We start from the raw sequence: 16913 nt of genomic DNA on the forward strand, positions 1-16913 counted from the left end.
CATTTACTTAAATCTAAAGCAAAACACCATATTCTGTAATATAAGAAATGCGTATCTCTAAAAAGCCAACTTTTCATGGGCCTGTTTTTAGCTTTGTGGCATATTTTCCTGCAATTATGAGACAATTTTTAAAAGAGCTTATTTAGGGGAAAAAAAATCAGATGTAAGGTTTTCACTGGACGAGAGAAAAATTGCAATATGAAAAGAAATGTAGAGAAGTAAAATGTATTCACCTCTGGCATGCAGTTAAGTATAAATATTAATCCAGTAACATTGGACTGTCTTCAGTTTGGACCGGTTCATTTGTCTGGAATCATAGTATTTAAATTGTTTTGTAAAAATGGATGTTATGTTAAAATGGAATTAATCTGAAGTCCATTTTTCTAGGTTTAGAGATGCAGGTCTATGACACACTTATCACAACGATGTTGGTCAGTTGTTTGTAAAATGCATTACTTAGGGACGGATTTATCCACATGGCCATGTGAGCAGGATAATATGTTGAGTTTAGTCTACAGGGTGGGGAAGCAAAATTTACAATATTTTGAGGCAGGGATTGAAAGACAATATATGACCAATTAGTTTATTGAAAGTCATGAGAATTTATTTGCCACAAGAAAACTGAAATAATAGAAAATGTTTTTATTCTATGTGTCCTCCTTCTTTCTCAATAACTGCCTTCACACGCTTCCTGAAACTTGCGCAAGTGTTCCTCAAATATTCGGGTGACAACTTCTCCCATTCTTCTTTAATAGTATCTTCCAGACTTTCTCGTAATAGTTTTGCTCATAGTCATTCTCTTCTTTCCATTATAAACAGTCTTTATGGACACTCCAACTATTTTTGAAATCTCCTTTGGTGTGACGAGTGCATTCAGCAAATCACACACTCTTTGACGTTTGCTTTCCTGATTACTCATATGGGCAAAAGTTTCTGAAAAGGTATGGATAATAGTGTTAGGTATGATTATGACATCAGTATATGTTTGGTTTTAAAACAATTGACGTAGTGCCTGCTGAGAAAAAACAACTAAATGTTCATTGTAAATTTTGCTTCCCCACCCTGTATTAGTAAAACACCAACTAGAATTATTTTCCTGTTATTACTGCTTTGACTTCTCATAATCTAAGAATATTTTTATTCAGTATTCATTCAATATATATATATATATATATATATATATATATATATATATATATATATATATATATATATATATATATATATATATATATATAATTATTATTATTATTATTTTGGGAAAAAAGAATTCTGAGGAAAAAAAAGAATTCTGAGATTAAAGTCAGAATTCTGACTTTTTTTTCTCATTATAATAATAAAAAAATACATATTCATAGAATCATAGAATTTGCTTCCCCACCCTGTAAATAAACCACAATGTATTGTAATGAAGGTAGAACTCAGCCAGAGTGACACTACGGCCTAATAATGAGCTATGTTTGCAGACAACTGGAGCTCCATCACAGAGGAAGAAGATACAGCAGGCAATGGTAAGTATGTTCAGTTCACTGGTTGTTTTTCCAAAAAATAAAGAGCGGAATATCACCAGGTTCACCCTACAACTCAAAGCAAACATTACATTTGAGGTCCTCTGGATACCAACTGTTGTATTCTAAACCAAAGACCTTTACAAGTGAGACAAGGTCAAAAAAAGCAGTTTTTATTTGGGTCAGTCAGAATGAGCTCATACAAGCACATGACTAATGAGAGTGCCGAGAGATTTTGGTCAGCTCGGGCTTCTCCATGCCTCTGTACATCCATACATGCTCCTGAACAATCTCCACCTTTCGATCAGCAATATCCACCTGCCTGCTCTGGACGCAGCAGTGAGCGCTACAATAATTAACACATCGAGACAAAACCACACAACAAGAGGTCCCACTTTATCATTAACATGTGAATTAGTAGACATTACCACATGCAGATTGAAGTGCTGTTTTCAACAAACATATCCCATCACGTGGATGAACAAGGGGAGTCATTGTCCATGGAGATCTATATAAAAAATATGGGGGAGGGGGGCACTTACATATTATGTAGACAGGCTGTCTGACAGCACAAGCTGTCCTCCCATCAATTCAGTACATGTGGGTGATTTTTTTTTTTTTTTAAAGAATTGCATCTATGTTCCATTTTAGTGTGTAAATCTGTTAATGAAACTAAACCTGCTGAATATTAACTCAACTTATTTCACACAATGGGAGGCTGTTAAAACAAAAAGAAAAAAAAAAAAGAACTTATAGTAAACAAGTGCATACAAAAAAATATTTAAGTGCCGACTGTCCAACCCCCAGATCAGGCAATGTTGATTTTTTTTTGTTTTTACTATCACAACCATATCAGCTCAGTTCTCTTGAAGCTTTAAAAAAATCTCTTCTGGTCAATTGCGTATGTCTTTCCCGCTGGAAGCTTCCGGAAAAATAAACTGTTGCCTCTGCTCATGTTACCCTGCAATTAAAGGGAAAAAACAGCTGAAGTATCTGACGTCAGACAGATGGTATTTGACTATGAAAGGCATTTTTGTTCTTGTATTTACCTCTCTGCTTAGATGTCTCCAGCAGTCCACCCAGGTGGGATATACTGATGCATAGGGAGGCAGGCCTCCGGCGAGCCTGCAAGAAAGCATGAGTATGCTCAAAAAAACAACCACTGCAGACTAATGCGACACGTATCAGTAAACAAAGGGTCTGGAATCCAAACTTTTCTGTTTCTTGTCTTTACTAAAAATTTAAACTGATAAACAAAAGATGAATTCCAAAATTAAATTACATGATGGTCAAAAGACTGTGATGCTCCTGAGTTCAAGGCTTCTGCTTCTCTTTCATTTCCTTTCTGTAAGCTCAGCAGCCAATAGTACCACATCACACAATGACGTTAAGACCGATACTATTATTACTTGAATATTCATATAATAGACGTAAAATATTAATAACATATCAAATCCAAATAAAAATATAAATTTTTAACAGAAACCCAAAAATGGCTCTAACAAATTGTATTTTACTTAACAAACCGAAAGAGGAAAATAGGGTGTATTGGGGCCTACTCGGGGATAAATTTATTAGCCAGAGGAAGAGGGGCAATATAAAGAGAAGATGTACCAAAACATGAATATATAAAGAGAAAAACAAGTGAATATTCTCTAAAATAAAGTCATAAATTTACAATAAATAAACTCAAATTAACTTCATTAAAATGCAGGACTGAGTGGTACAGAAGATCCTGCATCCCCACTGGCATCAGACTCTACACTTCAGTTTGACTGAGGACTGATAAGACTCATAACTGTCTTTGGTTTGGTTCTTTGTTATTTTTCTCTCTCTTGAGCTGATGAGAAAAGTACATTTCCCCTGGGGATCAATAAAGTTTATTTATTTCAAATTCAAAACCAAAAACAGCAAAGAAAAAACATTCGAAGAGGAGCGGGATGAAAAAGTTCATCTGTATCAGCATCTGTCTGCAACTGATAATAAGTAGTCCAAGTGTAAAAAAAAAATCTGATTTACACTAAATGTGAACCCCTTATTTCTGCCGTTTTTACTCCTCAAAACCAGCCCATTCCTCCCCTCACTTATGACTTTTTTTTTAAAAACCATAATTGGCTCCAATATCATATAATAGACAAATGGTTTCCAAACTGTCAGTTCACAACCCTCGAAAAACTATTGCACAAATGCATCGCATGTGTGTTTTACTTCATGTCCGTCTTGTTTCATCTTTTAAACCATTTATCTTGTTGCATCTTTTCCATTGTTTCTTTTGTTTTATCTCTTACCTCTCCTCTCCATTCCACACAGCTCTGGCAAGTTCAACATCAGAAAATTCACTTGTATATCCTATTATTGATCTGCATTTTACTATAACACCTGATTAGCCAGAAAACACAGCTTCCCATTTTGGATCCTGATCTTAAGTTTAGGAAAGAACATCTTGTCTTATGATGACTTAAGAAAAAAATTTTTATTTTACATTAAAGTGTAAACAAACTAACCAGTCAGATTGAGACTTTAACATATGGGATATGCATTCACCCAAACAGGGCATCAACCATCATCAGATTTATGATATCATATGCATGTGCAATGTGTTCAACAAAAGGATGTCCCATAATTCCATTTCTTTAACAATCTTGGTGTTTTGAGTCTACATGAGCAGTATGTCCATTAAAATAACAAACAGGACCTACAAAGCTAATATGTACAAAGTCTTCAGTCTAGTGTTGAACAATGTAATCACATTATCAAGGCCTAATTATTACAACTTACAACCTGCTACTCACCCGCAGTTATTGACGGCCATCAGGTTTGAAACCAAAACAAAAGGGTATGTGAGCATACTGGCAAAGAACTGCGAAACAAGAGCAGAAAAAGAGGAGAATCAAACATGATGCTGCAGTCACATACACAGTCGCAGAAAAAATTATTAGACCATCAAAAACAACGGTTATGCAATCAAGTACTAACTCCTGTTTGTATCATGTGACTAAAACAGACAGAAAAGAAAACATGGAATGCCTAAAAGCACTGTTTTTGTCAGTACAATGCCATAGATATTGATGTAAGAACTGAAGTGATTTTGGTTATTATCAAGAAAACATGGAAAACGGCTAGATATCAGCTCTGAAATCAAACTCTTATGAGCTATTTTTGTTATTATATTTGTCCAAACAAATGTACCTTTAGTTGTACCAGGCATTAAAATGAACAAGAAATTGAAGAAAACAAGGGTGGTCTAATCATTTTTTCCGAGACTGTACACAGACAGTAGATGCATAGGATCGTGTGTCAGACTTACCCCTGTTACAGCCTGAGAGCAGTTCTTGATTTCTCCTGTGTGACTCATCTAGACATGACACAAAATATACTGATCAGATGACAGACCGCTCCATCACAGCACGAAAAACACAAACGTTTTAAATGTCATATGTTGCAAACACAATGAAACTATGATTATTCTTGCTTGTAGCTGCCTGTATGTGTGAAATAATTTACTATTGTAACAGGATACCAAAGATAACGCCATAATTGCTAAAAATACTTAAAAACGTTAGGATTACAGTATTTATCCTTAACCCAGGGTCACTACATGGTTATATTTGCCCTTATTTTTGAACTGTTTGATTTTTTAAACTTAAAACGTAGTCTGTTTCATTATTTTCAGAATGGTTAGGATGATCTTTCATGCGTCTATGTACAACTACAAAATCCAATGCTGTGACAATTACGGGAGCCTAAATGACCTTCACAGATTATTATTTACAAATGAAATCAAATGTAAAATTTTAATTTGCCATGAAGAACCTTCACTTATATAATTAATTTGAAGAATTACGTGCAGTTCGTGTATGTAAGTTGGAATTTTGACACTTAAGATAGGTTTATGATTTAGATGTATGAAATTCCATTATTCTATGTATTGAAGAATGTTTCTAGGTGATTTTATGTGGTATATTTTCTTCCCGACACTGGTCGTTTATTAAGTTTAAATAATTTTTGTGACTGTTTTATTTATTTATTTATTTTAAATTGATTGCTCTTGTGGATTCCTTCTTTTCAATCCTGATGTGGACAGTTGAGCATCAGGCTATGACTTCATTCATTAAAAACCCTCCACAAACCTTTAGATTTGTTTTTTGAATCAAATTGTGAGAGCGTTGCTACTGAGCTGTGAATAACAAACACAGTGCCGTCTTCGTCTCCCTCTGGACACAGCCAACGCTGGTGTTCTTCACTGCAGTTACACCCCCACAATAAACATGCACACGTCTTTGAATAGAATAAAGTAATGCAGAAGACGTGGCGTACCGAGTCATCAATGGCGTATGTATTGATGACATGAGCCAGCAGGTTGCATATCCACAGAGCGAAGACGTCACCGAGCAGACGTGGAATCAGTCCACTGCAAACACAGAAGAAACAAAAAATAGCAATATTATTCCTGTTTAAATTTTATACATGAGGAAGAACAAGTAGCAAACTAAGTCTAACACCAACACAAGGAGCTGAGGTTAGAGTCTGATCTGTTCCAGAGTTACTCAACGTTTTCAGACTGAAGTACTTTGGCTGAAAACAGGCAGATGGTGCAGTCTTACTCATTCAAAGAGTTTTCTGTTTTTTCCCCATTTTGTACCACAGTAATAATACAGCTCCATGACAGTCTAATTCTGGTTCACATGACAGTACTGTTTCTATTCTGGTATACAAAAGTAATTACATCCCATTAATGGAAACTGATGTTAATGACAATATATTACACACAATGTGCTCAAAATCACTTAATTAATAACTTTATGGTGAAGTGTATTTGTGTATATCAAACATGGTATATTCAACACAAGCCTTAAGTAAATAAAACTATAAGTCACAGTTTGATGCAATCTGATACACCTCAAATGTAGTGATGTTTCACCTCTAATTTCTGATTTTTTTTGTAAATACTTAACACAAGCAATTTAAAGTTTCAACATAAATATCAAAAGTTGACTGAGCCTATGGTATAGATTTTGTTGATTTATACATTTACATTACATCAAACGTTTACAGCAATATCCTCCTAATTTCATTCCATGCATCTCCTTGTTTCATTTGATTGCCTGCCTGTCAGTAGCTTTACATAGTTGAAAGAGCTCCAAGTAACATTAACGTTACTTGGAGCTCTTTCATTAGAGTGAGAAGATAATATGCATCACTGGACGAAACAAAAGACAGAAACAAAAAGATATTACCTTGCCTGTAAACATGATTTCTGTCACATCCATTTCTTTTGTTGCCGTTTTAAATGAGAAACCCCCTTGTGGCAAAAATTACATGCCATGTCTAAAAGTCTGACCCTCCAATTTGGATTTTCTTCCTTTGAAAAACTATAACAGACAGTGTACAAGCATTTTGTTTGTTTGTTTATTTTGAATATAACATTCAAACCAAACCACAAAAAGATTTATATAAAAAGAAAGGAAAACATTTGAAAAGGAGCAGGATGAAGTTTAACTTAGAATCTCCAGCCCCCTTATCCCATCCTTCTACCTACCCTAAATTCCTATGTCAGATCCCATAAGTAACTCAAAATCCTACTCATATCAGACTAAATTCTGACTAAACACAAAACATAAAAATGCTATACATATCAAGGACAGACTCTGTCCATTTTCCAACAGAATTTCACATCAAAATAAACTCTGTCCCTTTCGTAGCAGTAATAATACCCTTATCAAAAACAAAAATAAACTCATTTTTGCAACTCATTTCGATAGGGGGGGGGGGGGGGGGGGGGGGGGGGGTCAGCTTTATATTCATCATACATTCATCACTGCAGTGGGTTACATGACTGTCTTTCAATCCCAAAATAAAGTGTCCTGTGTTACAGGCCAGAGCTTTATGTTCAGATAAAACCCAACTGAAAATAGCATGCGCTGTATTTTACCCGACACGTAGTTGTTATGTCAATACTGCAGCATGAGCAGATAAGCTTTATTCATGGCTCAGTGTAGCAGCCTGGACCAGCAACTCCAGAGACATGGCACATTCATTTCTCTCTTCAGTAGCAGTGAAGAACTACAACATGCAACATTACAGTCTGCATTGCCCATATATGTAAACCTGACTGGCACAAATAAGTCATATATGACTTATGGTTCATATACTAACAGAACAATCCAGTAACCGTTGAACAGGTTTTTCATGGGAGCTGCATTTAGTCTCTAGAGGTGAGAATAAACCTATAGTACTACAGACAGAAAAGGTCAAGCTTACGCAAAGAAGCCCAGTATGCCTTCTTCTCTGTAGACGGTGACAATGGAGTCAAACACCCCACTGAAAACACAAACAAGAAAGAATATATTTTATTTTTTAAGTTTTACGATTTTCTTAAGAGTCACTTGCTGAGGCTTACATACAGTCGCTGAAAAAAATCATTAGACCACCCCTTGTTTTCTTCAATTTCTTGTTCATTTTAATGCCTGGTACAACTAAAGGTACCTTTGTTTGGACAAATATAATGATAACAACAAAAGCAGCTCATAAGAGTTTAATCTAAGAGCTGATATCTATCCATTTTCCATGGTTTTCTTGATAACCAAAATTACTTAAGTTTTTACATCAATAGCTATGGCATTGTACTGACAAAAACAGTGCTTTTAAGGCATTCCATGTTTTCTTTTTTGTCTGTTTTATTCACATGATACACACAGTAGTTAGTACTTGATTGCATCACCATTGTTTTTGATGACTTTTGATGGTCTAATAATTTTTTTCTGCGACTGTATTTGACTTTGCAACATTACCTATATTTCGTTTCTCTTCCAATAAACTGGACCATACATCGCAAAGTTATCACTGAAAGGCAAGTTGAGGAGAGCAGTGATGATATAAACAGCATGATATATGTTAAAAGAATCATAACAGAAAACACAGATAAACCTATAAGTACCACATGAAAACTGAGGCTAATAGTCATCGTCATCTCCAAGACTTCATCACTTACCATGGAAGGGATGTGTGACAATGGTAGCACAGGAGCGAGCAATCATCTCTTTGGTTGTCTGAGAGAAGAAGGAAATGTAGGTCAGTGAAACACTAGGTAATCATAATTAATGCAGCTGGTTGACTACATAGATTTCAGCTTCATTTCTAATTAAAACTATTTATATGGCACTTGTTAAATATGCAGTCACACAGATACGAAATACCTCCAACTGCTACAATCTCCTTACAATAATTAGCGCAACAACTGGCAGGATGATGAGCAAACCCAACAATTTATTTCTGAACTATGCAAACAAATCTGTCTCATCAATTAAGGCGTTAAGTGTAGAATTTGTAAATTGGAAACAGTTGGACCACACTAAAATTTGAACAGTCAAGTCAGATTTGGTTGTTTAAATAATACAAGGTTTGTACACATTTTTCAAGGTCAAATTCAAGCACTTTAAGGGTCATTTTCAAATTTTTTCAGCACAGCAAATTATCGCTGGAGTAAAATATATATATATATATATATATATATATATATATATATATATATATATATATATATATATATATATGAATACATAAATTCATGATTGATTTTTTCACATTTTATCACAATGATGTACATTGTATTATGCTATAAACATCTAAAATTACATTCCATAATAGCAAAAAGTTTAGATATTAAAGGTGAACACAAAGTTTTATCCAAAAATACAGAAGCCACTTGGTGTTCTTCAGACACACTGGCACCGAAACAAAGATTAAGATAAAAATGTACCTGGAGTCAACCTGAGAACACCTGCTAATTTTCTTTTTTGACATAAAGTTTTATTTTTCAAGATGTATCACCTCTCTGTAAGCAGCTTTGGGTTGAAGTCTAACCTGCCAGAGTTAATATTAAAAACTAGAAAAGCTCTCAGACCTCCGCCAAGGGAGATCACTCTGTCCTTCCGTCACGTGACAAATATTGGACCAATGTCCCTGTGTATCATCAGTATGTTCTATCAACAGTCAGTAACATACATTTGTGAGGTTGTCAGGTTCTGCCACTATGTTCGAGTCCTGTGGTCTTGATGCAGGAGATCAATCTCCCAATAGAAGTGGGTGGTACTTTCACTGGAGGAGAACTCAACTAATGAAATGAAAGTCCATATATGACTTCCTATCAGTGATCAATAGGAACTATATTGATATCTGTAACAATTTCTATGTTATAATCCATCAAAATATAGACCATTATAAGTAAAGGCAAATGTGTAATCATTCTGAAATTCATCAAATATCAACATTTCTCAAAACCGTGAAGAAACTTTGTAGACATTGTCCCAAGGAAGCGGCATATAAAATTTGAAATGAAGTCAACCTGTAGTTTTGGAAACGATGTTTGAAGAAATTGCCAACGAAGATGACACTGGACACAGCGCCTTCATGGCCCATCAGCCAGTGAGCTAAAAACTGTGAGATTCTTACTCTTGTTGTTCATTGGGTAAAGGGAAGTCAGCAAATGCAGAAATGTGTTTAAAAAAAAAAAAACAAAAAAACAAAACAAAAAAAACACCAAACAAACCAAAACACACCTCTTTTGCTTTAACTGGCTGTGTTTTGGTGTCTTGTGTCATGAATAGTGTGTGGTGTCTTACCTCATTAACAACAAACTCTAGAGAGCCCACTGAAGCCTTCTGCCCGCTGCCCGGTACCTGGACAACAAACAAAACTCATCATTATAATCCCAATAATGTCAATTACAGACCTGTCAATGAACAGTATGTAACAGAGAGAAAGAAAACAGCTGCTAGAAGTAAATCCTTAATTCTCTCATCTCCACATTAATGCAATCTAACAAAAATATGTTGTATAAATGCTTTATAAAAGTTACCCATGTTTTACCAGTTAAACACTGTACTCCGCTTTGATGATTGTTCAGGTGTATGCAGTATAAATAAAAAGGTGCAAGTTTATGTGTTGAAAATATATTAAATAGTTTATGAATATAAATCAATTGACTGACTGTTGCTACACAGGCACACTATTTAATTTTGTACTCATTTCATCTTGTTTGTTCGTTCTTTTTTGGTTATTGTTACAATTGTTGTCCATAAAACTCAATAAAGATTTAATTTTCAAAAAAAAAAAAAAAAAAAAAAGTAGTTAATGAATATATATCTACAGTCGTTATGCTCTAACCTCTAATGAAATACAGTTTTTTGTTATAAAGTATCTTACCTGAATGTGGTCTTGCTCGTGACATTTCTGTAAAAAAAAAATACATGTTCATGTCAACAAAATGTGGGAAATTGCATATTCTACAAAATGAAGTTTGTCGATTTTGTTCCTATACAAGATGTTTAAAACTGCTGCTCAGACAGTGTGTTTGACACCAAAGTTGTTTCCACTGAACAACATTTGGTTTAATTTTTTAAAATCAGTATAAGTTCTTTGACAGCGAAGAGTAAAGACAAAAGAGAAAAGACAACAGAACAATACATTAATTTAGAATTATAGACAATGCAAGTTCATCAATGTGCATGCTCATATCATTCCTGCTGTGGAATGAATACATTTACTTAGAATAAAGAATTTAGTGTCCATGGAAATTATCAGTTACAGAAACCAGTGGCACCAACTGACAAAAAGCAGAAAAACCGGAGTCATAATCTGTGAATTGTTGATAAGACTGAAGCAAGAAAAGAGAAATAAAATGGTTTTAGAAGCTGCAAAAACCTGCTGGAACTGAAGAGCAGTGAGGAAACGAGTGTCTATATAGTTCAGCTCATGCAAGGAATATACACTGGTACGTCATTTGGAGTTTAGTAGTTAGATCCAAGTTGTAGCCTTTAAGAAATTGGCTCCATGTTGTCACATCATTAAATGAACCCCCAGAAAGAACCAGTATGTTTCCATGCTACAGTTTAAATGGTGGTGAAAATGTAGGCTATTCTGGATTACCTGCACAACTTTGCTGTGCACAACAGTGCCGATGGTGCCGGCACAGAGCCTGGGACCAAGCCCTTTGAAGAGACCTGCTTTTCCATCAATCTTGATGATGTGTTTTGCTGGAATGTAGGAGAGATTGGCAGGAGCAGTTAGGAAGACATTCTGGGGTATGATGTCTACGCGATACAACAGTAATTCAAAAAGAAAAGGAAAGGCTACATAGCAAAACAAACAAATCATTCCATCTAATTACGATAAACTGTAGCAAGTTTACACAAATAAAGTAACAACAGACAGACAGACACAAGGGCTGATCCCTACATTCCTCTGGGGGAATATAAAGCAGGTCAAAAAGAGGGGAATGAGAAACTGATTTTCCAAACTTTTTTAGGGTATTCAATGGACAAATAATAAAAACAATCCTGCTCTGGAGCTTAATGAGGCCAAAGCTAAAAGGAACTTCTAATGATTAAGTCCTGAAATTTTTAACAAGCCCTAACACTAGGTCGGACAGGCTTTACTCAAGTGTCTGCGTTACTCTGCTCTGACACAGATAAAGTGCAATATGCAAAACAAAACTTCAGAAACCTGACGTGACTTCACAGCTGATTAGGTTCAGGTATAAACTGCTATGTAGAAATGTTTTATGGCTTGAACTTTGGAGTTGCACACAGAAACACACAACCCAATCTATAAGGCCCCACACTGTGCATTCACTTTTCATCTTTCTTTACATGACAATATGTTAAATAGAACAACAGAAATCGGTACAAGTAATGAAAACCATACCATTTTATATGAACTGTGCTGATTTGTACTGAACACTCACCACCCTGTGTAAATGTGCTTCAGTGACTGAAAGGTGGGCTTTTCTTTTTGTTATGCATCTCTACGAAAGTCAGTGGGTGAGTGAGTTTGTGTGCAAGTCACAGAGCTGACAAACAGACTACTGTCAAAATACCAAATTAGATAATGTAGTAAAAGTGGAATGTTAGGTGTTAGTGTGCATGTTGAGGAAGCCAAGATTTAGTTCACACTAAGGCACATCAAATACATGCTCATGCATGTTCTGCCTCTAATAAATGTCACAGATTCCACTTAAAAGAAATTAAATAAATAAGATGGAAAACTTGATATTACACTCACCATAAGCAAACAGCCCAGGTAGCTGGTAAACTTGTCTACCAAACAGGTTTCTGCCAAGGGAGGGGGGGAGTGGCTCATGTCCTACCTTTACAAACACACACAATAAAAGCAAAGTAATAAGTAACACATTACTCCTCTTGTGCATATTGATCTTATCTCAGCAGTGCAACAACACAATCTATGTAGACACATGAGAACATTTTTTTGTTTCTTATGCAATGTGTCACCTGAATTGCTTTTAGCATTGAACAAAACATCATATTCTATAAGATCATCATAAGTTGTTTTCAGCTTTGTGACACTGCGTTGAGCTTTAAGAAGTAAGACAACTTTCTCAGCCCTATGAGAAACATTTAACCAATATATCAGTAAAAATACTTCATTTTCACTTAACAAGAAGACCATAAAACTGTAATCTGGGATGTAGCTGCTAACAAGCTAAAGCTGTCAGACAAATCTAGTGGATTAAAAAGTTTAATATTTTCCTCTCAGATGGGGTACAGTAGGTGTACCGAGGTGTATAAAATAGATATAATCAAAGAAAAAAAAAAAAAACCCTTCCTCTTTTAAATATTTAAGTATTTTTTTTACCCATAAAAAATAAAGCTAAACAGAGTTGACTAACTGGTTACTGCTGACATTACCCATTTGGAAACAGTGAGCATTAGCTTATCGCTATAAGCTAATTGACTGGGCCAAAGGGCACCGGGCAAAAAAAGAAACACTGACCTCAATAATGCGCAAACAATAAGCACTCATGAATGTTAGGAAATGACTGTTTAAACAGAATAGATGTAGACGAGAGAACACACACACACACACTGTAGGAAAAACGATATGTTAGCGAGCTAGCTTGTTACTGACCTAAAATTGGGTTTAATAACTGATAACCGCCATTGTGTGTGAACCCCCCAAGAGCAATAAATACTAAATATCACGTCGTAAGTTGTAGAAATGGTTTTAATCCACGGATAAAGTATGTACACAGTAGATCTGAGGTCGAACGCTGACAGCTAACTAGCTTTGCTGACTTTTTTTTGCAACCTAGTGCGTCTTCGCTTGTGACATATCGCGCAAACTTCATCTGCACGTCTCAGGAAGATGATGCTCCCATGTATACCACACGCAAAGATATGTTAACCAAATAACAGAATATTTCAGTAATTTTTCTACTTGATGAATTGATTCCCACACCCTGCTTCCGCCCACTATGGAGTATTTTGGTAGAGAAGGTCATAGGGACAACAGACGAACTAACACTGGAGTTAATACTGTCAATAAAGCACTTCCTGTTCTGTATTTTTAATGAATGCCGAATTAAAGAGACAACTTTAACGCTTCACTTTGTCTATAAAGTCATGTTCTACACTCTATATATATTAACCGGCAAGTGAAACAACATTAAATACAGTTATTTTCCACAGATATCCCCGGTTGTCTCCCCAGGCTGCTAGCCGGCTGAGTAAACGTTTCAGAGGGCTCACGGACAGACAGCACCGCCGCTGCCGGGCCTCAGCTCGTCGGAAACGGCCACGGCCTCCACCGACAGTCCGCTCTTACCTGGACCAGGACTTTGATGTACATCAGCGGATGGGAGAGGACGGTGAGTCCTGATCCCAGCAAGACTTGGCCACACGTGTCCGCCATTTTTAGAGAGACAGGAGAGACAGGAAGTTCTTCTGTCTCTTCTTTCGATTTGGCCAAAGGGCTGCGCGCACATTTTATGGTATTATAACGGTACCGCCATCTAGTGTTCATAATGCGCAAGTGCACTTTAAAAATGTATATGGCAGTGGTTCCCAACCTTCTTTTGGCTCATGACCCCATTTGAACATCACAAATTTCTGGCTACCCCAGAAATTGAAAACAGAGAGATTTTTTTTTGCTAAAATTTAATTTGTTTTTGATCATGTAATAGTTTGCTATACTATGTTGCAAACGTTACTTTTAGACGATATTTAGTCTATATAATGTATATTATTATGGACGGAGGCAGAAAAGCCAGGTGTAGATTACTGCACAAAGTGAGAATTTTATTTTCCTCGGCCAGGATATGTACAGTCAGTCCAGCTTGTATTTACAAGGCTGCAAATTAATTCTGAACAAACAATAACTCAAACTATGAATTATGAAAGAGCTGCAGCATCTGAAACTGACCACAATGAACATTTGAAAGATAAACAGTACCACAGTGCTTCAGTTTCAGCTTCAGAATTTGTCATGTCTTTTATGTATTGGGATTGTCGCTGTCAACTCACCATATATATTTTATTAGTAAGTTTTTAATTCTATCAATTGCTAGAAATTTCAGGCGACCCCATTTGAATTCCAGGCGACCCCACATGGGGTCCTGACTTCAAGGTTGAAAAACACAGATATATTGTGATGATGGTTATCATTATTATTATTATTAGTAGTAGTAGTAATAGCAATAATATAGTAATCTAATCTAATATAATCTTTGCATATTGATGTTGTCATCATAAAAACACTCAACAATCATATGTGTTCTTATGAAAAAAAAAAAAATTGAATTTTCCTGCTGTTCTAGATGTACCTGAAAATGTTTCTTATGTTGCAAGTGTTTCATTAAAGTTTAAAACAAATTAGATTTACAGTTGCTAAATATATACCTGTATATGTCTATGTGAACCTTATGAACTCTAAGCACACACACTGAATAGAAATATAAACGCAACACATTTGTTTTTGTTCCCGTTTTTCATGATTTGAACTCAAAGACCTAAAACTTTTTCTATGTACACGTTAGAGCGGCCTTTTATTGTGCCCAGCCTCAGGCACACCTGTGTAATAATCATGCTGTCTAATCAGCATCTTGATATACCACACCTCTGAGGTGGATGGATCATCTCGGCAAAAGAGAAGTGCTCACTGACACAGATTTAGACAAATTTGTGATCAATATTTGAGAGAAACAGGCCTCTTGTATACATAGAAAAAGTCTTATATCTTTGACTTCAGCTCATGAAAAAGGGAGCAAAAACAAAAGTGCTGCATTTATGTTTTTGTTCAGTGTAGTTTGAAATTGGACAGAAAATGAATGTACTAAGACTTCTGTTTCTATTTCATTTGGGAAAGCATGAGGCAATTTCTGATTTCTGAAAAGGGGGGTTTATAGTCGATAGTTTTCTGGTTTTCTACAATGTGATACATTCTTTTAGGAATTAAAAAAAAGAACATTTTCTATTTTAGGGTAGCTAGGTAATAAAAAGTCCTTTAAAAAGTCTTTTTTATATAGTTACAAACCCACTGCCTGTTTCTTATATTTTTATAAGAATCCTGAGGCCAGTATGTCAATGAGTATCTCCCCTGTAGTTTTGTTTCCTTATCAGTATTCTTCCATAGATTACTCGTGTTAACAAATCAAAGTCTACATGTTCAGTTTCTAATCTATTCCATCCCCAATTAGGAAATGACATGATTGACAATGTACCTTGGAGAAGTGTGGCCTTTGTTTTCTTACTACATGTAATAAAGTTTTATCTATACTAATTCACAATTGTAGTGTCATAAAATGGTATTTCTAAAGGTCATACTTTCACACAAGTTTCAATGAATAAAACATTTTTTTCAAGGGTATTTCTTGTGTCCAAATAAATGATACAGTAAATAGAATTAGTAGAGGAATCACTCAATGCACTGTACTACATGTTCATTCAGCAGACTCACAGAATTCGTAGTTATTTTCCAGAAAACCTTGAGTGAAATTCTGTTTATACATGAATGAAAATAGTAAAGATACAGCTAAGACAATTTAAATGATATAAAATGACACAAATATCAGACATTCTGAAATAAAATGAGAAATCAAAGACATAAACATATTTATCACCATTTAATTTTCTTTATTGATATACAACTTTGTGTGTGTAAAAACCGTATCGGAATCAAATCATTGCTTAATACAGTATTTTGAGGATGCGTTTCATATGCATATAAATAATATGACCGGAGGGGATCATTAAAAACAAGTGTCTTATTCTGTTTCATGAAGCAGAAACATGTCACCATGTGCAACGATGAGGCTCAGATGTGTGTTTTCTAATGGTTTTCAGACAACAACGGAGAAGTACGGCACAGACGAATAAGGTAAAAGTGGGTTCACTGACTGTTTATAGGATCTGTTCACTGCATGTGTTCATCTATTGACAATGATAAAGTACAGAAAAATCACTGGACCACACTGTAGTTTCACTCTCCTGTTCCTCTGATGGTTGGAAACCACTTGGACAAGGTTCGAAGGATCCCATACATTTTCACTGACCATTTCAATACTTTTCAAGGACCAGTATCAGAACCTCTTTGGTCATTCATAGAACTGGG

General features: G+C 35.4%; 1 protein-coding gene across 1 annotated transcript; it reads right to left on the minus strand.

The window, feature by feature from the left end:
* Positions 1–1660: 1660 nt before the first annotated feature.
* Positions 1661–15419, minus strand: mtch2 (mitochondrial carrier homolog 2). Its single transcript, XM_030130053.1, has 14 exons — positions 15415–15419; positions 14130–14245; positions 12570–12654; positions 11436–11542; positions 10713–10739; positions 10130–10186; positions 8500–8557; positions 8300–8351; positions 7770–7829; positions 5826–5919; positions 4816–4863; positions 4301–4368; positions 2558–2633; positions 1661–2469 (listed from the first exon to the last, which is right to left on the minus strand). Exons 2-14 carry the CDS (start codon positions 14214–14216, stop codon positions 2383–2385), a joined length of 906 nt encoding a protein of 301 aa, XP_029985913.1. The 5' UTR covers positions 14217–14245; positions 15415–15419; the 3' UTR covers positions 1661–2382.
* Positions 15420–16913: the final 1494 nt, after the last annotated feature.

Source organism: Sphaeramia orbicularis, chromosome 3, assembly GCF_902148855.1.
Source record: "Sphaeramia orbicularis chromosome 3, fSphaOr1.1, whole genome shotgun sequence".
Lineage (NCBI taxonomy): Eukaryota > Metazoa > Chordata > Actinopteri > Kurtiformes > Apogonidae > Sphaeramia > Sphaeramia orbicularis.